Here is a 24,946-nt window from a genome sequence, read left to right as displayed (position 1 = left end):
CTTTGAAACAGCATGTGCAAGTAGCAGAGTAACCTACAGGCTTGAGTGTTTCATTCTCTTTCCCATAGAAAGTGTTTGAGAGAGTGAGTGTGTGGTTACATACAACAAATACAATGCACATAAACATAGCGCACAGTCAGAGCACTTTCCTAAAGCCGTTCTCATATGAATAAAGGTTATTCTAATACCAAAGTATAGCAGAAACAAAAATCAATTATAAGGATCAAGCTAAACCACGAATTTGGGAACAATATTTACGTCTGCACATTTATGTGGAAAGACAATGTGTACACAAAATAACTGAAGCTAGTTTAAAGAGTGGGCCAGGCTGGGCACAGTGGCTCATGCCTGTAATCCCAGCACTTTGGGAGGGCAAGGCGGGAGGATTGCTTAGGGCCAGAGCCCAAGGCCAGCCTGGGCAACATTGCAAGACTCCATCTCTACAAAAAACAGAAAAGTTAGCTGGGTGGAGTGGCATGCACCTGTAGTCCTAGCTACTCCGGAGGCTGAGGTGAGAGATCATCTGAGCCTGGGGAGGTTGAGGCTGCAGTGCGCCGTGATCATGCCACTGCACTCTAGCCTGGGTGACAGAGCCAGATGTTGTCTTCAAAACAAAATAAAACATAAAGAGCAGGCCAGCTCTCAGCTTGAAGACCATGCTGTAGAGTGAAAAGAAGATGGAACTGAGAACGCTGAGGCTAAGGTCTCAACTCTACTGAGTGAGCCAGATGGCCAGGCACCCATTACTTAAATCCTCAGAGCCATAGTTTTCTCATCTATAAGAAAGCAGGAGGAATGACACCTGTCTGACTAACTTCACAATGTTCTCATAAGAGTGACCATGAAAATGCAATAGTGCCATTAAAAAGCATACTTTTCTCTGGAGATTACAAATGGTCTTGAAGAGATCCCCTAAGAAAATTCAACAATTTACAAATGTCCCTAATAGATCAAGTAAAGATGGAATACTTACTTGGGGAATCATTTTGCCAACGCAAAGATGTACGTCCAAATTCATTTTCTGTAGATGGTTCAATGAATTCCCCATCCCCTGGATTCCCAGTTACTGTACTGTTTCTTCTTGATTCCACGGCAGAGGGTGAAAGATGGACTGAAGCTGAAGTCGTGGCAATTTTGGAGTCCTTAGGGAAACCTTCTGTCTTGCTCACAGGTCCCAGACTGACCGTCAAAGATCGGAGTGTTCTCGGGCCACCATCAGTGAACACCGTGGCAGCGTGCATTGTCTTTGTCTGACGGACTGAGGAGCTCTGGAGGCCAGTGGAGCTGTTAAGCTTCTCTGTACTTTCAGAAGCTACAACGGAAAAAGATACGCTTCAAAATTACTCAGGAGTGTAAGAAAATCACTGTATTAGAGATACAAATGATGTTTCTTACATTTTGGTGGATACATCTAAATACCATGGACCTAATATAGATACAAACATATCTATACACACACATGTGACCAGGACACATGCCCTCACTCTCCCCTTACTAGTTCTAATTCTCACAGAGGAAGGTGGAGAACACCGAGATCCCTCACCAGGCACAATGAGAAGCTTATATGTTATTTGCATTATTTGTTTTTTAAAAAGGAAGATGAAAATGTCTGCTGAATTTTACATGACAGCTTAAACAGGACTGGCCACTGTGATAAGCTTTTTGTTATTTTGCTCTGTTTTGTTTTAGCAATGTAATGCTTTTGTTCAAATGCTGTTATTGATTAAAATCTCATACATAAAATGAATAAAAGTGAAGCTGCTGCAAGGTGGCCCACCCCAGGTCACTACTAAGGAGGCCTAGGGTTTTGCAGAACACAGCTGGAACGCTCATGGCCTAGAGCAGTAACTCCCAGCCTTGTCACCATCAAGGGTTCTTTATATTCCCCACCTCATGGCCACCCTAAGCCTTATGTTTTGAAAGACTATTCACCAAACTGCATTTATTAAGTAACAGAATTTCTAACCAGCAGGAAATACTTATTATTACCCCACAAATTTAATTCCACCCAAAAGCAAATAGGCTTCATTGTCATACTTTGCCCCATTAAGCTTTAGAGACCAGCTCTCAAATCTTCATACTACTCCAGTGGGCCCCTTGGAGATCAAGGACTCCACAAGCAGTTTCTCTCATTGATGGACGGCAGCCACGGGGAAACTGTCAAGAACCTCAAGGAGTGAATCAGACACTATTGGTCAAAAGGCATAGTCTGCTCCACATAAGTACAGGTGGCTCCCTTCCATAAATAACTTTCTAAAGGATGCCCTGAGAACTGACCTCCAGAAAGGTCTATTAAAATCTTCACTCCAAACGGGAATAAACTGCAGGAAAGCTTAGGGAATGGAAAGAAACATGGTGGGTAAGACTAAAGGCACAAAAAGAGAGTGTCTTTCTTCTTTTTAGCCTAAAAATAATAAAAAGTATTCTACACCTATACAATAAAAGGCTTTGAGCTGTTAATTATGGCCTAGAAAAGGGAAAAAGGAAGTTGTCATTACAAACAATTCCTTGAAGACCAGTCCTATGTGTAGTTGTGACCACAACCACAAATAAATTTTAAATATCACTACAGCGAGAGAGAGAGAGAGAGAGAGAGAGAGAGAGAGAGAGAAAGAGAGCAAGCAAGCATGGGAAACAAAAAGGTTCCTCTCACTCTTGTGCAAAACCATAAAACCAGCTATATCTAGAACACAGCCAGCAGCTCTGGTCACCCCACCTTAATGGAGACAAAATGAAGATGCAGGCAATCTATAAAACTAGTAATGGAAACAAGAAACAGAAAGACCTGGACACAAAAATAGAGTCCCAGACCACCAAAATCCACCTCTACTTAAAAACATAAACCAAACCAAACCAACAAAACATATTTCAGTATTTAAAAAAAGAAAAAGAAAAAAAGAAAAGAAAGCATAATAGACATGCCCCAAATCCTCACTCAACCACATGGCTTCTCAGCCCTAACTTCATTAGAGTCATCATTTATATCCACCAAATTACAGCCTCATCAGCTTTCTGGAGGTTCTTTCAAAACACTTCTATTCCCAGGAAACTGCATGAATTTCATCCTTTCAACATTCCCATCAAAATACAGTGAATGACCTGGTGCAGTGGCTCCTGCCTGTAATCTCAGCACTTTGGGAGGTCGAGGTGGGTGGATCACCTGAGGACAGGTGTTTGAGACCAGCCTGGCCAACATGGTGAAACACCATCTCTACTAAAAATACAAAAATTAGCTGGCTGTGGTGGTGGGTGCCTGTAATCCCAGCTACTCAGGAGGTTGAGGCAGGAGAATTGCTTGAACTCGGGAGGTGAAGGTTGCAGTGAGCTGAGATTGTGCCACTGCACTCCAGCCTGAGCGACAAAGAGAGACTTGGTCTCAAACAACCAACCAACCAACCAAACCAAACCAAACAAACAAAAAACTCCAATGGTGATACTGAATTCAGCCAGAAAAACACAGGCCTGTCCACCTCTAGTGGATTTAGCAAATCAATGGAAATGAAATATAATTACAAAAGTCACAAATGCTGAAAGTCAGGAAAGGAAAATGGCTCTGTTTTTCCCTGACTCTGAGAGCTCTGCAGAACATTGCTTCTTTATCTCATTATCTCATCATTATCATCATTATCAAAAACTACCATTCACTGACCAATTATGACTTGCAAGGAATTGGGCTAAGTACATTATGTACAAATCTCACTTAGTCCTCACGGGAAAGCTATGAAATGTGTGTGAATACTTTGACAGAGTTGGTGACTCTTTGTAAAAAGAAAAAATGTTTGGTCAAACTAATCTACAAACACCACTTATATTACTAAATGAGCACCTGTTAAATAAATCTAGGGGGAAATGTACCACATTTCTAATCAACAGGCTAGATTCTTGGTTATTTAATAATTGCCCTTCTTGCTCATTTCTACCCCTAAAGCAGCCATTCAAAGATGGAAAGACCATCCATCTGGGGGCAGAAACAAGCCAAATTCCTGATCTTTATAATGGGAGGTTGCAAGAATGCCTGCTCGTCTGCTAAAAGTACACGGGTCTCTCTTCAATCATAGCACAAAACACTGGAACCTCAGGAACACGTCGGAATGCTCAACCTTGACCTGACCGCAATCCAGAACTTGCCAGAAGTGCAGCTGAAGCAGCTGATATTTGAGAAAGATACGCCACATCTACAATCTTCAGAGTTATTTATGCTCTCTTTCTTTACAAAGTGAAATCACCACAAAGCAATTTACCTGACCACAGTAGCTTAGCTACCCACAGAAATACTTTCATGAGTTGAGATCCATTAGTATACCCTCAGCTCCTATTGACAATCTATATAAAATATCAGCTTTTAAAGAACATTAGCACAATTTCCACAAAACAGCAATTGAAGGCATTTTGCATTATGATTCTCAACGTTTCTTATATAAACCGTCCTCTTAAAATGTACTGCCCCCAAACACTTATGCCTATGGATGAAATTGTATGCTTACTTTATCTGAAAACAATCGCATGCCCCACCCGGTTTCCCTTTGTGCCCTGGTTTCCAGGAAGCTCAGTACTAAATTTAGTGCTCAATTGTAGCCACTCTCACACAATTCAACATACACATATCTCTTTCCACCTTCAAAAGGGAGCTTTTTTCCCATTTGTTGCTTTGTTTGCTTTTCCCTCCGATGATCAAACAATACAATGGTCATTATTTAAAAATATGGAATGTATAGAAAGATATAAAGCAGCAAAAGATGTAAAGCAGCAAGAAAAACAACTTCCAATGGTTTCTGATCTCTTTTTAAAAATCTGATTCCATTCCCTAGGCCTATACTTGCTTTAACACTGTAAAGCATACAATTTGGTTTTGGAAGCAGGTAACTCCTGGCTATCCCAGCCTCGGAAAAGGTTATGTTGCATGCGTGTGTCTGTGTAGCTGAGTGAAGAGTGAAACGAGGCACAGAATACAAAGGCTGGATACACGTGGAATCACAGATGCTGAAACTAGAAAGAATCTTTCAGATCATCTGCTCAAATCCCTTCATGTTCCAAATAAGGAGCCCCCTCCTCTCTGTGCCAGGCTCCTAGCTATCTTCCTTGTGTTCACCTAGTGAGGCGCATCACTCATCGGACTGGTGCAAGTGCCAGGCTTTTCACAGGGTCATATTTCCTAGTGGGTGGAGTGGCCAAGTGTTCACAAGCCCCGCTGCATTCCCCCTTTGCTTTTGTTTTTCCAGAGCTGGCCAACCAGGCTGAGTCGACTCCAGGTCTGCCTGGCAGGTCCTGCTGGCTCGCTCTCAGCACTCTTGCCTGAGTGCCTAGAGCTCCTGTATCGTGTAGTCAGAAAGGGACAGTCATGTCTCAACAATCAGATTCAAGGGGAAGACTCTGGTTAGTGGGTTAGCAGATGCCAGCCCAGCTTTAAAAACAGAGCAGAACTTTGTTTCCCATGTAACTTCAGATCCTTGTGCATATACCCTCTGCATCCCCACAGGGAGGAGGGGAGGTTGGCAGGATGGATTCAGACATACTTGGATGCCTGGTGAGAACCCCATTTAACAGCACCCAGAGCCATTTCTAATATCTAAAAGGGTGGTGGGACTCTACCTCAAACTGCACACACAGTTCACTAAAAAGGAAGAGAAATGCTCAGTAAAAGACTCAAGAGATATGAAAGATATGATGAAACTCACCAGCAGTTAAAAGTATAAGCTTTTAAAAGGATGGATGGTAAAAGAATTTCAGGAACAATTATATTTTTTAGTGTTGAAAAATATAGATGAAAAAATATATAGGTGGATATAGAGTCATAGAGTCAAGTCCAGTAAAGTTGGAAACATAGGCTGATTTTTCAAATATACCACCAAAGTAGGTTGAATTTAAATTATAAATATTAAATGATCCTGACCAGAATCAAAGCATAGCTTCCTAGAAAATGCTTCCTTTCTACCGTTTAGTAAAGTTGTAAATCACTGAACCACAGAACTTTGAGGCTGGAAGAATTGCAGCTTTTATCCAATCCAACCAATGTTTATGAATAATGTTAAAAAGCAATCTTCTAAAAACATGAATCATAAATTATATCCAAATCCAGTCAGCAGGAAACTGTGTACAGGGTATGTGGAAGAGGAACTGGCTGCTTTAAACGGGCACTCCAGAAGGGACTTCTGGCTTTAGTTTTGGCTTTGATGACACAAACCCAAACTCCCAGTCTCACAAGGCACTTTCTAAAAACCTCTGACCTATAAAAATTTTGCAATGGCAATTTCAGAGGCAACCTAACCTCTATTTTCCAAGAATATTTCCAGCCCTCTCTGTCCTGCTCCCTACGGTACGAGGACGAAAACACAAGCAGCACAAACAAACACTGAATAAAACCTCAGAGAAGAAAAAAGATGGTCAGAGCTTCCAATATTCTCTTTGGCCCATGGCATGATGTGCCCTGTGAGGGTATCTGGGCACATGCTAATCCCTATGTCTTATCGGCTACACCTTGTTCTGGGGCGAGGGGGAACCTAAAAGAAGTAACAGACACAGCCCATGTCCTCAAGAGGATTACAGTCTCTCTGGGCAGGGAGGCATTAGATGACCTGCTGTGACAAGGTGTACAGCACAGAGGACCAGATGGTTGAAGAAAGGCTCGGGAATCCCTGAGCTGAGACTTAACTGATGAGTAGTAATTGGAACAGCAGAGAGAGAGGCGAGCACTCCACAGCTGTAGTTACTAATACCACACCTTGCAAACTCCTGCGTTATATCTGTTTTTTTTTTTTTTTTTTTTTTCAAAATGGCACCTAGAAAAATGTACACTCCTGTTTTCTTTACCACCAAAGGAAACATTTTTGCAATAATGAAGAAATAAAATCTCACTCCTAATCAAATGGTACAATGCTCACCATTTCATGCACCCCAAGATAAGGTCTCTTGTTTGAGAATAGACACCAAGAGCTGGGTGCGGTGGCTCATGCCTGTAATCCCAGCAATTTGGGAGGCCGAGGCGGGGGGATTCCCTGAGGTCAGGAGTTCAAGACCAGCCTGGCCAACATGCTGAAACCTCATCTCTACTAAAAATACAAAAATTAGCCGGGCATGCGGATGGGCGCCTGTAATCCCAGCTACTTAGGAGACTGAGGCAGAAGAATCACTTGAACCTGGGAGGCAGAGGTTGCAGTGAGCTGAGATTGCGTCACTGTACTCCAGCCTGGGCGACAAAAAAAGAAAAACTATGTTAAACATGGGCCTCAATACTGAGATAAACTGGGTAGGTTGTACCTACTTCCACCCCAAGTACCTGGCATTAGAGGAAGAGCATTTTGGCTTGATGTCTTTTCCCCTTACTCCCTATTATGAGTATGTAACTAGCTGGCTATGCACATTGATTTATGTCTACTTTGGGTGACTTCTGAGTGTTAAGTTGGGTATGTGGCACTCACATGAGGAATGGTCTGAGAGAGGAGAGGAAGCTGCTGTCCTATAGAAATGCATCCAGGAGAGATCTGGTCCTGAGGAATTTCTCTTCCTAGAGGGCATGGTCAGCTCTCCCATCTCCAAAGCATGAAGAGAGGACGGGCTCCAAGCCGAAGTGGTGGCCTCTTGGCTGTGCACAGTCACTTCTTCTGACAGCCCCATCAACCTCTCTGTTCCCATCTCCAAGGTTGTTCCGCTCTTTGTTTGAAAAGGGGCAATTCTTTCATCGAACTCTGAACTGCTGGATGGCAGGTGAAGACTTTCCGAGGCTGAAAACAGACAGCTACAATTAGAATTCCACCAGCAGACTTCAAAATGTCTTAATATGCTTTTAGGGGGCTCAGTTCTGACACCTACAAAATATACACACATGAGAAGAAATTAGGATAATAATTCATTCTACAAAAAATAAACTCCTGAAAGAGACCACAAACCAAGCCAGAGACTGTTATTAGATCTCACAAAGATTCTGTGTATTGTGGTAAAATTCTCAGAAAAGGGGCTCACTGGAGGTAAGTATGGAATCGGAGATCAGGGTTCTGATCATTAGGACCCAGCATCCACATTCCACCAAATTGGTCCCAGAATTTACCTGAATGCAATATAAACAAAATTCCCAATATCTAGGTGACCAAGAAGACCAGGGAATATCACGTGCAGAGTTTCTAAGCTCTGTAAGAATCATTTATGAATACAAAAGACTTTCATATGCATCTTTACAGGATCAAGCCCCTCCCAACCAGATCTCCTGCCACTAGGACCTGAAACCATGGAGTCATCTCTGACAGCTTCATCCTTTACTTTCAGGCCATCAACAGATCCTATCACTTTTCCTTGGTGAAGTCTCTACCAATCCCCTCCTCTTTATCCCTGTGGCCACCAGGCCACATTGCAGCACCTGATGTCTGAATTTCTCTGTCTGCCTGGGTGGTCCTTTTGACTCCAGGTTCCCTCCATCCTCCCACCCCCATGCTAGACATCCTGTACCTGCCTGCCGGGTGAATCCTCCTCAAATTCACTTTAGCTATGTCACTTACTTGCTCAGAAACCTTCACTGACTCTTCCTACCACACCAAATCTAAACTGCCAGGTTTCTAAAGTCCTCTGTGATTGTCCCTAACCCCATCCACACAATGGTCCTGCCTGCTCCTCCTCTCCTCTGTGGGCAACTGATACCCTTCCCAAGGGAGGCTGCTGGCCTTGCCACCCTACAGACAGGCCACACCTGTCTTTCTCTCCTCTGCACTTCACTTTTGTTGTCCAGGCATTCCACACCTCAGCACCCCCGCCACCTTGCTCAGATACACACACATAAGCTCTAATCCCAGTTTGGAAACCTGTTAACTGTTTGACCCACACGTATTGGGTCAACTAACTTCTCTGAGCTTCAGTTTCCAAATGCCTAAAAGGAGAACAACATGATCTAACGGGCTTGCTGGAAGGATTGAAAGAACAGACACGGTGGTATGTAGTAGGTCCCTAATTAATGCCAGTTTTTCTTAGACTTCTCTTCCTCGATGAAATCTTACCCACTGAGCCCCAGCACCTTCTTGACATTCTTTGCTAAAAATAGCAAACCACCAGGCTGTGCACACCAGAGCAAGAACAACCGTTTGGGCCACATGAACACAAACCAAACCCAAGCCTGTCCCAGCTATGCATCCCACAAAATACAGTGTCTCTGAGACCCTCGGGTGTGGCAGGCTCCCTGGAAAAGGCACAAAGTTTGGATTCCACTGGCCGTGGATCACAGATACCACAGGACCAGCGAGGCTGCTCAGCAAATCTGCATCCTTGTCTGGTCTGTATTGACAAGCATAATACAAATGAGGCCTAAGTCACAGGTCTGACCCACCCCAGCCTAGGAACCTTGGAAGGGCACAATGGTTCAGAATGGGGGTTGTGGGGAATGGCAGAAACTTTGTTTTCCAGGACTGGACACGCATGCATGAAACGCACATCATCAGCACAAGCTCACCTAAGGTGCTACTCTGGGAAGTCAGAGCTGTTGCAATCTCCAGCGAGTACCCAACAGGCAAATTGGTGAAGTTTGTTCTGCTTGAAGAGCCACTCCTTCCTCTAGCCTCTGCTGTTTCAGCAAGTAGAGTGAGGTTTTCTGGAGCATCCAAAGCAGCATAGCTCTTCCCGGAGGTCTGACCCATCACGCCCTCTTTGGAGGACACTGTTGAAAAGTCCTCTTGATTCTGATAGAAGGTGATGTTTTCTATGAGGGACTCAGTGTTACTTTCTGGCCAGTGTTTCCAGGCAGCATCTGAAACAAGAAGAGGATGCATCAGGGAGAACTTGCTGGCTTCTGAAAAGAAAAGTAAACCTTCAGAAAAGATACTATGAGACACATCAGTAGAGAGGGAATGCAAATAAAAGAATTTTGGCCAGGTGTGGTGGCTCACGCCTGTAATCCCAGCACTTTAGGAGGCTGAGGCGGGAGGATCACCTGAAGTCAGGAGTTCAAGACCAGCCTGGCCAACATGGTGAAACCCTGTCTCTACTGAAAATACAAAAAAATTAGCCAGTCGTGATGGCAGGCACCTGTAATCCCAGCTACTAGGGAGGCTGAGGCAGGAGAATCACTTGAACCTGAGAGGTGGAGGTTGCGGTGAGCCAAGAATGTGCCATTGCACTCCAGCCTGGGCAACAAGAGTGAAACTCAATCTCAAAATAATAATAATAATAATAATTTCTCCTTTCTTTTTTCCCCATATTAATTATTCTTATAATCCAGAGGAAGGAATTATAAAGCAACAATACAATACAGGATTAAATTTCATTTTACATAGAATAAATGATAAAAATTTATTGATAGAAAGAGATCAGCATGGGGCTCATGGAAGAGCAACTGAACCTCTGGCACCTGTGCAGGTCAGAGAGGGAACTGGAGAAGGAAGATTGGGTGTAAGCATAAGGCAAGAAGCATCCCATATTTGCCAAAGTTGCTAAGTCTGCCTCCTGGGGTGGTAGGAAGCTATTATACAAGCTGGCAGCCCTTGACCCTGACACCTACTCTTGCAGGTGGGAGGTGTAATGCACAATTCTGATAAAACATGAAGACTCTGGCAATATTACTAAAACTTGTGTGATATGAATGGGTTTGAGGCAGTAATTCCAAATTGAATTTATCTGAAGGAGATAGTCAAGAATGTGGACAAAGATTTAGCTGCATAGATGTTCATTACAGCATTGTTTACAATAGAAAAAGGAAAAGAAAGAACAAACCTAAAACTCTTTCAGCGGGGGAGGGTCATGCATCTTGCCCAAGTCGCACAGTCAAAAAGCAGGAGGGCCAGGCGGCCTGCTCCAAACCCAGGCCCCTCACCCGCCAGCTGTGCTCAGCTGGAAGGGAAAATGGTGGAAAGGAGTATGGTTTCCAGTTGGGAGTGCTGAGGAAATAATGCTCTTGAGTATGGACTGTTACTTGAAGCTTGTATATTAGGAATGTATTTATATTAGTCAGAAAATACATTTAAATGATAGTTAACTTCCATAATGCCCAAGATGGTGGCAAAGAGGGTATTAGTTAAAAATGTTCTGAGGATAAAGTTAAAGTTGGGGGTTAAATTGGGCAAGAGTAAGTCATGTGTAGCATCAAATGCCATTTGTCAAGGCAGGAGGTTCAGGGTCAGAGCAGGTGTGTGGGATGCCCAAGTCCAGTCCAAGAAAGCTGCCCTGTTACTCTGGAAAAGTCTGTACCCAGCCTGGCCACTGCTCAGAAGCCAAAGCTGGGCCACTGCTGGGTGCTGGGCCCCTAAAAAATAGCACCAAAACCAAACAGGATTCTGAGAACACTGCCCTTTCCCCATACATCCAAAACAATATAGAATCCAATATCAAATATGGGTGCCAATTGAGGGACACTGAGAACGGGTGAGGACAGGGCCACGTGACGTTGTCGCTGATTACATGACTCCCTGAAAACAACATTTAATTTTCCCCACTTGGAAATGGTATTTCTCTTTCTGCTTGGGAATGGGGACTGTGGGCACTGGTGAGAAACCTCTGTGGGGATGAATGGAATCACTTCTATTTATATGAATCAAACAAAAATGGCAAACCATCAGACAAGCAGAAGCTGCAGGCAGAACCGCACACACACACACATACACATGCACACACATACACATGCACACATACACATATACACACGCACACATACACACATACACACACGCACACGCACACACGCACACACACGCACGGAACAAGTTATCTCTCAGATCAGTGCTGCCTAAGCGATACTGAGTCACAAACACAATCTACAAGTGTACACTTTAAATTTTCTAGTAGCTGCATTTTTAAAATTAAAAAATGTGAAATTAATTTCAATATTAAAATTTTATTTCACTCAGCATATCCAAAATATTATCACTCAATGTGTAATTGATATAAAAATATTGAGATATTTTATATTCTTTTTTTGGTATTAAACGTGTTTTGGGAACCACATCTCAAGAGTTCCATAGCCACACGTGGCTGGTGGCTGCATCACTTGCCAGTGCAGTTCTAGATCGATGGTTCTGAACATTTCTCCACCCTGATTTACTCCTTCTAGAAGCAGTGGCTCACTTATTTGGGGTTAGGGGGTGATGATTGCAAAAAACTTCCAGAAGACATTCTGACAAACCTTCCTGAGAGAATCACTTCCTCCCCAAATCCCTTGAGAGTTACTGTTTTTATGCCTCTTGTTCTGTTTCCTGTGGGTGATAATTAACAGAGGCTTCCTGGAGGGGGAGGGAAGTTGCCATGCATCTGGGCTCCTCTGGGGCCCAGTTCCAGACAGGCAAGACCCACGTGCAGCTAGAAATGGGACGTGGAAGGGCGTTTCCAGGGGTAGCCACAAGGCCTCCAAGTTCAACTTGAGAGCCTGGGGTTACAGACAGCAGTGGCCCACAGGGCACGCTCCCTTTGTTCTACCTCTGGGAGCTACAAAGGCAAGCTGGTCTCCTGGGAGGAGGTGAAAGGTCTGAGGATGCTTTCTCTCTCCTCTTGGTTAACTGTACACAATGAGAAATTATTCCCCAAGGAAGCCAGAGAGAAGCGATTGTGGGGAAGCAGAAGGGACTCGAAACCCATGCCCCAAAGCTGGCCAGCTGTGAGCAAAGGGAAGGCAATGAACTTGGCTCCATTACAACCTTCAGACAAGGTGAGACTCAGCCATTGGTGAGTGTGACGGGGCCTTTGAGGAGGCAGCTTTGTTCCCTAACTCTCCAGGGACCAGGAGTGGAGGTCCCAGAGCCCAGTCAGCTCAGGGAACTCCAGTGCAGTCTCCGAGGGGAAAAGAACGGCCACATGCAGACAGTGCAGGACCCACACTGACCTGCGCTCTCTTCCTGGAGGGGTGACTAAGGATGTAAGAAAGAAAAAATGCACGCTATAAACAAAACTAAAAGGCAGACAATAGTCCTGCAGTATCCTCAATGACCCTGCCACTAAAAACAACTCAAAATGCTGAACAAAATATATTTTTAAAAAAATTTCTGAAAGCATTGCTGAGCTGGCAAGTAAGTAAAGAATCAAATCTTCTGAGGCCAAAAATGAACCATGACTAGGAATCCAGAGAAATGAGCTAATGTTGAGGCTGGCAGCTGCCCTGGAGGCACCTGTTCAACATTTGTGACCTTGAATTTCTGTTCTGATGGCTGCCGAGAATCAGGAGATGGGAGACACGATTCTCAAGGAGGGAATCCAACAGGAAACCACTGTGTAAAGCTGGGACTTTACACAGCTATGCCTTGGGTGTAAGGCAAATAGAAACAAACCTGCCCCACAGAAGGGCACAGCAAAGAAACCTGGCCCTTCAATCTTGGTTTCAAGTGAAAGAAGAAATAAATCTCACCCAAGAATATATAACCATAAAGCTAGCCCTCATATGGGTGTGCCGCATGTCACATTACCTCTGTGGTCTAAACTAAGGATGTATTTACGAGTGGTCCTGAATCCTGCGAATGTACTAAAAACCACCGAATTGTATACTTTCAAAGGGTAAACTTTATGGCATGTGAATCAGGGGCCTCCACACCCAGGCCACGGACTGGTAGCGGTCCGTGGGTTATTAGGAACCAGGCTGCACAGGAGGAGGTGAGCAGTGGGCGGGCGAGCATTGCCACCTTAGCTCCGCCTCCTGCCAGCTAAGCAGTGGCATCAGATTCTCAAAGGAGCAAGAACCTTATTGTGAACTGTGCATGTCCGAAAGATCTAAGTTGCATGCTCTGTCTGAGAATCTAACGCCTGATATGATCTGAGGTGGAAGAGTTTCATCCCAACCCCCAGCCCACCCCACTCCACCCTATCTGTGGAAAAATTGTCTTCCATGAAACCGGTCTCTGGTGCCAAAAAGGTTGGGGACCACTGATGTAAATTATATCTCCAACACACACACATCCTGTTAATAATGGAGCAGGGGCGGTCCTGATGGATAGTGCCTTCAGGTACCTGTACTGTGTAGACACAAATACAAATGCTCTCCAGATAAACATATCGTCAAACCAGTTGTTATCACTTATTGATAACATTCTAAGGAATAAGAGACCACAGTCAAAAATCACAAAATACATGAGAAAATGAGGCATCCATGAGGAAACAAGACATCCATACCTCTTTGTCTGGTAACTCTAGTATTTGGAGTCTCTGCTGGTTAAACAATTGCCAACAAATTAGACAAGCAAAGACTTCAAATGCTAGAATTACCAGACAAAGAAGCATACAAAACTACATTAGAAAAAAATGTTTCAAAAAGAGACTATAAATAATAACCCAAAATATTTGAAACAAAGCTAGATGGAAATTCTAGAAATAAAAAAGTAGTAATTGAAATTTTAAAAACTCAACAGCAGATTAGATATGACCAAAGTGAGAATTAGAAAATAATTATAATTCACTAGGCATGGTGGCTCACACTTATAATTCTAGCACTTTGGGAGACCAAGGCAGGAGGATCACTTGAGCCCATGAGTTCAAGACCAGCCTGGGCAACATAGTGAGACCTTGTCTCTACAAATAATAAACAAAATTAGCTGGGTATGGTGGTGCATACCCGTGGTCCCAGCTACTTGGAAGGCTGAGGTGGAGGGATCGCTTGAGCCCGGGAGATGAAGGTTGCAGTGAGCTGTGATTGTGCCACTATACTCCAGCTTGGACAACAGAGTGAGACCATCTCGAAAGAAAAGAAAAAAAGAGTTAGAAAATAAATGATAATAGAATGCTCCAAATGAGATTTAAAAACAGAAAAATATGAAAAAGAGGTTAAGAGACAAAAAGAATGAGAAAGTCCAACACACAATGGATTGGAGTTTAGGAGGAGAAAACAGAGAAAGTAGAAGTGAAAATATTTCTTTAATTTTTATTGTTTTATTTTTTATTTGAGACAGAGTCTCACTTTGTCACCCAGGCTGGAGTACATCTCAGCTCACTGCAACCTCCACCTCCTGGGTTCAAGCAATTCTCATGCCCCAGCTTCCTGAGTAGCTGGGATTACAGGTGTGCCACACACCTGGTTAATTTTTTTGTATTTTTAGTAGAGATGGGGTTTCACCATGTTGGCCAGGCTGGTCTCAAACTCCTGACCTCAGGTGATCTGCCCACCTCAGCCTCCCAAAGTGTGGGGCTTATAGAAGTGGTAATATTTCAAAAGGTAATGGCTGAAAAATTTCCCAAACTAATGAGAACTATAAACCTTCATTTTATGGCGGCTTCTTAGGAGACTAAATTGAAAAAGAAACATATACCTCTATCATAGTGAAACTGCACAAAAACCACAGACTAAGACTAGGTCTTAAAAGCAGCCAGAGGGGAAAGAAATGATAAATCATCTATAGAAGGTGACAATTACAGCTGATTTCTCAGCAGTGACAATGGAAGCCAAAAGACAGTGGATAAATATTTTCAACGTGCTGAGAGAGAAAACTATAATCGTACATTCAGCAAAGCTATCTTTCAGAAACATCTTCAGACTATCAAATAAAAACACGTTCAGTCAAAATTAAGCTTTTCAACCATTCCTACCAAAGGAAATTATAACAAATTTCTTTCAAGCAGAAGAAAAACAATCCTTAATGAAAGATATCAGATGCAAGTCAATGTAATGAGCAAAAAAAACAACACATGTGTGAATAAATCTAAAGGAACACTGAATTTATGAAATAATAACAATAATTTCTCATTTGTGAAATAAAACAAGATGGAACAAATCCTGCATAACAATAGCTCATAAGTCTGGCATGGGATAATTAGAATCATGTTGCGTAGGAGAAGGTTAACTTTGAGTTCTGTGAAAAACGCATTTAAAATATCTCTCTAAAGAATAGAAGTAGAGGCCTGGCATGGTGGCTCACGTCTGTAATCTCAGCACTTTGGGAGGCTGAGGTGGGAGGATTACTTGAGGCCAGGAGTTTGAAACCAGCCTGGGCCACATAGTGAGCTACTGTCTCTATCAAATAAAAAAAATTAACCAGGCATGGTGGTACATGCCTGTAGTTGCAGCTACTTGGGAGGCTAGGGTGGGAGGATCGCTTGAGCCCAGGAGGTCAAGGCTGCAGTGAGCTGTGATGGTGCCACTGCACTTCAGCCTGGATGACAGAGCAAGACCCTGTTTCAAAAAAAAAAAAAAAAGAATAGAAATAGAATGTGTCACTTCCAAATTGGCAGAGCTTGGAATGATAGAAAATGAATACTGCCTAAAACCAAATATTAAAAAAAATCAATAATAGATAGCAACATAAGCAGGTTAGAGATATGGAAAAAAATACTAAGATAATCAGTTAAAAGGGTTGAGAATGTTTGATTGTGGGGAACAAAAAATGATGATGATAGGAGTAATCAGAGTTTTATTACAGCTTTATACAATCTATTTGATCTTCAAACTATGTATAAGTCTGACAAAAATAAAAGCTATACTTGTAAAAAGTTGAATGACAAACAAGGGTAAATGTCTGCAGTGCGTGATAAAAATGTTTAGCATCCTTAACACACAAAGAACTTTTTCAAATCCCTAAGATGTACCCCTCGTAGACAAAGAACATGAATGTGCAATTCACAAAAGGAAATATATAAGTGGAGAATAAATACATGAAAGCGTTGTTGAAAAGCAAGGTACAAACCCAAACTAGAAAAGACCTTTTATATTACTTGTTTATTTTTGCATATCAAATTGGCAAAGATTTAAGAATAATATCTAATGTCGTTACAGGTACTTTCATACGATATTGGTAAAAATACAATTAATCTTTTTGGTGAGGAATTTAGCAATCCATTGCAAAAGCATTAAAAATAGGTATATGTTTTGGCCCAAGAATTCCATTTCTGGAAATGAGTTCTAAGGAAATGATTAGGAAGTGTGCAAAGTTTCGGGTATAAGGAAGTTTATCACAGAATTGTTTATAATAATGAAAAGTGGAAACAACCTAAATTTCGACAATAGGGAGTTAGTTAACTTAATTACGAGACAACAACATTTTAAAGGACTGACCAAAATATATTGTTGATACAGTTTTTCTTATGTATTATGCTCACACTATATTGTTAAATGCAAACACAAATTACAAAATAGTATGTATCATATGATTCCATGTTATTAAAAATATATCTATGACAAATGTGTCTCCTAAGAAAAAGAACAAAAATGGTTGGTATCTTGATAAAAGGATCCCAGGTCTACGGACCTGGAGAAGCCACTTAGGAATGGGCTTTCTGGGATCCCCAGACTGCCTCCTAAGGTAGGTGAAGTCTGTAGACCTTTTATAGAAAGTTGGCTCATGCAACTTGCTACTAACCAAGTGTGCAGGTGGGAGTTCCAGTGACATTTCTGAAACATAATATAAGCATGTGAGTGGCTTTTGATGGCATAGCTGAAAGACTGATGAGTTTCCTTGTGCCTTGGCTGCTCTGCCCCTGGATGCCTAACTACTCTCAGTAACAGTCCTGGCCGTAACTGGTGGCTCATGACCACCTCCCCAGAGCAGTCAGACACAAGATACACCCTTGGCCAGTGCAGCCACTGCTGGCCCCTGCTGGCCCTAAAGACCTGCCTTCTGTGGTTCCACCTCCACTTCTTCTCCTTAGTCAGCGGGCACCAGAGTCGCCTCCACTGGTGAGAAGCTACTGCTTTCCGTGTCTCTAGAAATTCAATTATTCATAAGAGAGGCAGTGGGGGAATGCACAGACTGTAGTTCAAGTGAGACCATGGAGGTTAGACTTCTGGCTCCACCTCTTTCATACCCTATGATCTTAAGTGAGATTGTTAATTTCTCCATGCCCCAGCTTGCCTTTTGTAAATGAGGATATTAACAGTATCTCCCTCACTGGGTGGTTGTGAAAACCAGTGGAATGTAGACATGTAAGAGCATAGGAAGAGTACCTGGTACATAGTGAATGCTACATATGTCATAGCTATTAAATGGATTTAGGGTTGTCAACTTTTAAGAAATAGATTTGGGTAGACGACCTTGGCAGGCACTGCTAATCAATCAAAGCTCAGTGTCCTAATCCTTCTTCAGGTAGTGGACCAGAGCCCATACCAGAGCGGCCCCAGGCTCCCAAGCCCTCTTGGAAGCTAGGAATCCACTCTGACAAAAGCACTGAGGCTAGACAAATGGCTGCAGGAACAGTCTGGGCCTCGCTGACTTCCACTCCACGACACCTCTCCTAGGAGGTGTAGGGAGAGCTTAGGGTGCACAGGGTGAGACCTGGGACCACCTCCAGCACAGCAAGCTCTTGAAGTCACTGGCTCATGCAATTTGCTACTAACCAAGTGTGTAGGTAGGAGTTCCAGTGACATTTCTGAAACATAATGTAAGCATGTGAGTAGCTTTTGATGGCACAGCTGAAAGACTGATGAGTTTCCTCACTGATCCTTGGGAAACAATATGAAACAATATGAAAGACATCCCACTGTCCCCTATTGAACTCCGGGTGCCCCTCTATATCTCTTATTGCCTACGAACTTTTCCTTAGGAAAGGGATTAATAAACCACACAGCTGGGGCAGGCAACACCCCCAGCCCACCCCTACTGCCACTGGAGGTCTTGTTTGACTGTGAACATCCAAGTGCTTTACACCATTCCCAGCGGCATCTCAGCAGGGACAACGGGTCAAATGCTAAAATATGTACTGAAGTCCAATGACTGATCCTTTCTGAAGCCCTGAGTTAGTTAGGGCCGCTGTGGATGAATTCTGTTGAGGGCATGGCTCCCTATTCAGCACCTGTGTAAACCCTGAATAGAGAGTAATTTGGAATAAACCTGCCACATGGGGGGCGAGGTGTCAAAGAACTTGCTCTTATTCTTGGTGGAGAAGAGAAATGACCATGGAGAAATGGAAAGGAGACAAGATTCCTCAAGCTTCAGAGCCTGCGCCCAATGAAGTCAGGAGTAAGGAGAAGAGGCTGTGCCCCCTCAGACATTCATGGGGTGGGAGGGGGCACCCTGGAGGCTCAGTAGACTGGTGCTGTGCACCTCACCCGGGCCAGCTTCGCAGATGGTGGGAGATGATCATTCAAACCCCATTCACACCAACCCTCTTCATGTTGGAGACGAGACATCCCATTTCTCAGGTATCTTTTGAGCTGAAAATACCATCCTTCCCTCTGTACTTAGCCCCCTGTGCTGGGCTGTAACTTTCCCTTGTACCATGAATGGAGATTAAATTAACAAGAGAGTTTTATTGCTTGCTTTGCCTGTTTTTTTTTTCCTCCTAATTGACAACTTCCACTTCTGTAGTGTCTTAATGTTCCAAAACATCTGTTTGTGAACCAGCATCATCAGGGATGCTAGCACAGCCCAAGAATAGGATTTCCTAATTAGCAGCTGCTACAGAGTCAACTCCTTGCCACCCTCCACTCCCTGCCCGTGATTTGGGGCTTTTCAACTTGCATTGTTTCGGAGCAGTGGAGTGAGTAGGAGCATACAGGGAGTGTGCTGTGTTATCCAAAGAGGCAATTTCCTCCTGGAGGGTCCACCCCACCCCCACACCTCGGCGTCAACCCCCGCAGCGGGCCAAATGACAAGCACTGCCAGCTACAAGCTTGTGTTTCTGAGGCACACAGTTGAAGAACAAGCCCTTTATTTTCTTTTCCCTCCATTTGGATTCAGATTTCACTAACATCTATTTAGGGCTTACCACGTGCTAAACATTTTCACATGCATTATCTCATTAATACCCTGTCAAGCGGGTATTATTATCCTCATACGGCACATGGGGAAACTGAGGGTCAGAAAGATTAAGTGATTGTTCCAGGTCACGCACTCAATAGCAGTACAGACACAGTCTGAACCCAGGGCTCATTCCATCACACTGCAGCTTATTCCGTGAGGCTTTAAGGCACTGGCCAGAAGAGCAGAGCCAAAAAAAAAAAAAAAAGCCCCCCACAAAAAGCCAAACTGCAGCTTGAAACACAACTGTGCTGACCTTGTTTCTCCCTAAGAGGAATGAAATGCTGCCTATCACATGGGCTTTGGAATCAGACAGACTTGATTTGACAACAGCTGCACGTTATTAGCTAGAAGACTGAGCAAGAGGACTTCAAAATCAGCTTCTAACTCAGAGAGGATTTTTATGCATAACAAAAGAATAAGAGAGAAAGAGTGGAGCCATAATGGAGAACGAGCTTGAGGAACAAGAAAAGTCTGTTTTTGAAATGTGACGTTTGGGGTGATGTTACAACTTCCAAGTGAAAACGTCTGGCAGACAGTTAAAGATTCAGGACTGCTGATTAGGAGAAGGCCAGGATATGACATACGAAGGGAAAAATCAAGGATCAAGGACTGATTTTGGGGAAAACGAATGTGGAGACAGCAGAAGAGCCAGTGACAGAGACACAGATGACAAGGGAAGGATAGGATGAAATTAAAGGTAAGAGCCAGTGAAGAGGAAGGCAGTGAGACCAGCCCTACAGAAAGTCCCTAGGCCTTTCTAGGGTGTTGCCTGGTAGAAGAAAGATGAAAGTCATACTGCTTAAAAGGGAGAGGTTCCAGAACAGTAAGACACCGATCCCCAGCTGCGGAATTCCCCGTTCCTGCCTCCCCGGGAGAGCATTCCTGGGATCCTCAATTTGGGGTCTGGTGGACCACATTCAAATGAAAATATACCTACACTGTTGTAGATACCAGCAACGGATCCTTACACCTATGAGAGTGGGTTTCTTTGTCATTTTAAAACATTTTCCTAAAATTTAATTGTTCATACAGGGAGGGGAGAAAATAGACTCTTTTTCTTTTTTTTTTTTAAAGGACTTTCAGCACCCTCCTTTAAAAATCCCCTTTGAGTATGATGGACGCCCACAGACTGAAGAGGGACACAGCACTGTTCACAGGTCCTTGCCAGGAGAGTGAATCTGTGCTTCTCTTCCCACAGATCTAATTAAGAAAAAAATTCCCACGCATTTTACAATCGACAAAGTACTTTTCACGGGATAATTTCACGGCCTAAATTATCCCTTTAGATTCTGACCCTCTGAGTGGCAGGCAGGAGGGTAATTCTTGCCCTGTCTTACAGAAGTGGAGACTGAGGCTCCGTACAGAAGTCACCTGCCCGGGTTAACCCAGAAAATAGGTGGCAGAGCGGAGACTAGAGACCAGCTCCTTCATTCCAGTGTCTTTCCTCACTGACCACTTTCTTTTTTTTTTTTTTTTTTTTTGAGACGGAGTCTGGCTCTGTCGCCCAGGCTGGAGTGCAGTGGCCAGATCTCAGCTCACTGCAAGCTCCACCTCCCGGGTTTACGCCATTCTCCTGCCTCAGCCTCCCGAGTAGCTGGGACTACAGGTGCCCGCCACCTCGCCCGGCTAGTTTTTTGTATTTTTTAGTAGAGACGGGGTTTCACCATGTTAGCCAGGATGGTCTCGATCTCCTGACCTCGTGATCCACCCGTCTCAGCCTCCCAAAGTGCTGGGATTACAGGCTTGAGCCACCACGCCCGGCCAGTAACTGACCACTTTCAAACGAAAACCAGTGAGGACTGAGCAGAGAGAAGCTCTTGCTAAACTGGTTTCCAGCGTGTGGCAAGCTCTACTAGCTAGCATCCACACTGCTTTACTTCCTTCATTCTGGCCAAAGTTACCTGGATTGTCTCTGGTGCCCCCATCCCTCTGCAAAGGTGACCACTACCCTTAGGGACCAAAGCAACCAGCTAGCCTGACCATCACGGGACTGAGGTCCGAGAGGAAGAGTAACAGTTTCAAATCTGCAATCCAACCAATGAGTAGCATTTATCAACTCAAAAAATACTTTCACACCCATTAGGAAGGCTATTATCAAAAAAGAAGAATGGAAAAGAAGTGCTGGCAAGGATATGGAGAACTCGGAACACTCCTGCATTGCTGGCGGGAATGTAAGATGGTGCAGCCACTGTAGAAAACAGTATGGCAGTTCCTCAAAACCTTAAGAGTTATGAGTTGATCCAGCAATCCCACTTCTGGGTCTATATCCAAAAGAATTGAAAGCAGGAACTCAAACAGACACTTATGCACCCATTTTCATAGCATTATTCACAACAGCTAAAGATGAAAGCAACCCAGCTATCAGTAGATGAAAGGATAAACAAAATGTGGTATATATGTACAATGGGATATAATTCAGCCTTCAAAATGAGGGAAATTCTAACACATGCTACATGGGTAAACCCTAAAAACATGATGGTAAGTGAAATAAGCCAGCCACAAAAGGACAAATATTATATGATTCCATTTTCATGAGGTATCAAGAATAGGCAAAATCACAGAGACAGAAAGCAGAATAAAGGTTTTCAGGGGCTGGGAGCAGGGAGGAACAGGAAGTTATTATTTAATGAGTTTCTATTTGGGATGATGAAAAATTTCAGTAAACAGATGGTGATGATGATTGCAACAACATTGTGATTATACTCAATGCCACTGAACTGTATAGTTAAAAATGGTTAAAATGGTAAAGTTTATGTTGTGCATATTTTACTACAATAAGAAATGTATGTATTTACTAGGCCAAGCACAGTGGCTCATGCCTATAATCCCAGCACTTTGGGAGGCCAAGGCGGGTGGATCACTTGAGGTCAGGAGTTCGAGACCAGCCTGGCCAACATGGCAAAACCCTATCTCTACTAAAAATATAAAAATTAGCCAGGCATGGTGGCACGCGCCTGTAATCTCAGCTACTAAGGAGGCTGAGGTACAAGAATCGCTTGAACCTGGGAGGCAGAGGTTTCAGTAAGCCAAGAGCATACCACTACACCCCAGCCTGGGTGACAGAGCAAGACCCTGTCTCCAAAAAAAAAAAAAAGTATGTATTTACTGAACACCAACCATAAGCAAGGCACTGTGAGGGTTACAAGGATGAATCAGGTACAGAATCTGCCTCCAGGAGTTCCAGGAGAGCTGGACCATGTTAATAGGTCTCTATGATGCTTCTGAGGTATGAGAAGGGGCCCCCCAGGGGTAGAGACTGAGACTGTGCCTGGGAGTTTGGAAGGGGCAAGGCTGGGACTACAAACCCATCCTCCCTTCCACGGCTGCCAGTCCCAGTCCCCTTCAGATAGCAGGAGCCCTTCCCCTGCAGGCCCTCTTGGCCTGATACCTTCCCCCAAGGGTCCTCCCGATGAGGGGGATTTCAGGCCAGTGGCCAGCAGCGGGATATTCTGGGACATGCAAGAACCTTGGGGGCCTGTGGGAAGGTGGCTGCAGCCTCCCCAGAAAAGCAGCCACCCACTCAGCGAGGCCACTCTGGGCTGTGTTTTGAAACGCTGCTGCGGATGTAATGATTTTGGGTGGAGGACGTTTAGAAGCCAAATGAGTTTGTGTGAACAAAAGACTCAGCCCTCGATCTGGACTGTCCAGGGCTCTCGGGGAGTTTCGTTTCCTTCCTTGTTCTTGCCCTGAAAGAGGCAGCCCTAAGAAAAATCAAGCATGTTGGAAAGTGCTGGACTTGAGATTTGACGATCAGATTTTTAAAATGCTTCCCCTGCAAGCACTCTAGTGACGAAGAAAGTAAAACCTACCTCCCCTCCCCGTGAGGGGTCGGCTCTTGTTCAGCTGAGCATTCTCTCCGGGTGACAGACGTCTGCTGGACTGAACCCAGACCCAGGGGAGGCCTGGCCTGGAGATCCCAAGTCAGGGTCAGCCTTCCAGAAATAGAACCGGCTCTGAGGTGGCCTTGGGCATGAAGGAGGGATGCAGCCTATCCCAGCAGGAGTGAAAGATGAAGGACCTTGAGGTGACCTCAAGCTCTTTGCTTTAAAAAGAATTCTATAGGTTTTTTTCCCCCCAAGGCCTTGAGAAAAAGTCCTAGGGTCAAAGGTCACAAGATTCCCATTTGGTTAAATAAGTGAACAAAAAGGCTTTCTGCAGGCAGGAAAGGGGGTCTACCTTGTTTCTAGAAGCACCTTCGTTGCTGCCTCCATTTTCTTTGCCCCTCTCATCCTTTGACAAATAAATATCCAACAGAGTGGCTGAAGAGGAGGCTCTTTGGTAAAAGGGGAGTTTCCAGAAAGAAGCTGAAGCCAGTAGCTCCCAGTCCCCGCTGGACACAAAGGCCAAGGGCGCCAGCGGGGTGGTGCAGGCCTCCGGGTCTCCTGTGTTGTCACCGCCACATTCGATCACACCCAGAGAGGAAGCTGGGTGGCAGGGCTCCACCAAAGGAGACCTGCCAGGTTAGTGAAACAATAAAAAGGCAAGGAAAAACATCCTGGTTCCGAGGAGGAAGAGGGGGGAGAGGCGGGCGCAGGAGGGGCGGGAGGAAACGGGCCTGCTCCCGGGGGTGTGCGCACTGGGCAGCCCGGCCTGGGCCCGGGCCCCGGAGGCCACACGGCTGGAGGCTGACTTTCAGAAGCTCTGCAGTTAGTTTACTTGACAGACCTCTGTGAAGTGGCCCAGGACTCTGAGGAAATCATAGAAATAATTTGTCTGGAGCGTTGACGATTGCTAGAAAATGGAGCCGTGGAGTGATGTTTCAGCACGAAGGGCTCTGAGGCCTGTGCTGGCTGACGGGAGGGAGCCTCAGGGCCTCCAAGGGGAGAGGCTAAAATCTAGTTAAGGGAGAAATGAAAAGTCTGCGAATGCGTTTTGTATATCCAGATTGGGAAACCTGACATTCTGTTCAAATATAATCAGTATTTTAAAAAATCAGTTGTATACCATAGCCAGTTAAGAAAGAGATAAAACAGAGAAAGAGGAAGAAAGAAAGGAGGCTGAAAAGAGAAATAAGACAAAAAGAAATAAAGCTAAGGAATTTTTTCAAAAGACATACCAGAACAGGACAATAATAATGATTATTATTGTTATATTGCAGCCAAAACATAGGTAGCATCCACTCCACGCCAGCCACTGTGCTAAGCATTTCACATGGACTGTCTCAATCCATCCTCACGACAGCCTTATGAGGTCCTCCCATGATTATCCCTGCTTTTCTGATAAGGAAACTGAGGTGTAGTGAGATTAAGTAATTTGTCTAAGGTTACACAGCAAATAGTAAAACTGGATCCAAACCCAGGTCCATCTGACTGCAAAGAAAATCCAGTTTAAAAAAA

At 44.1% G+C, this 24,946-nt stretch overlaps 1 protein-coding gene across 1 annotated transcript in view; it reads right to left on the bottom strand.

Moving 5' to 3' along the window:
* Window positions 1-24,946, bottom strand: part of LOC105470422 (heart development protein with EGF like domains 1) — an 89,008-nt gene that overhangs the window by 52,842 nt on the left and 11,220 nt on the right. The window contains exons 2-4 of the mRNA XM_024789262.2: window positions 9,428-9,721; window positions 7,416-7,718; window positions 974-1,312 (exon numbers count right to left, since the gene is read on the bottom strand). Of these exons, the coding sequence (XP_024645030.2) occupies window positions 974-1,312; window positions 7,416-7,718; window positions 9,428-9,721 (936 nt within the window). The remainder of the gene's footprint in view (window positions 1-973; window positions 1,313-7,415; window positions 7,719-9,427; window positions 9,722-24,946) is intronic.

This window comes from Macaca nemestrina, chromosome 2 (genome assembly GCF_043159975.1).
Source record: "Macaca nemestrina isolate mMacNem1 chromosome 2, mMacNem.hap1, whole genome shotgun sequence".
NCBI classification, from domain to species: Eukaryota; Metazoa; Chordata; class Mammalia; order Primates; family Cercopithecidae; genus Macaca; species Macaca nemestrina.
Note: the sequence above shows the minus strand (reverse complement) of the source record. Positions and strands in the feature narration are given on the sequence as shown.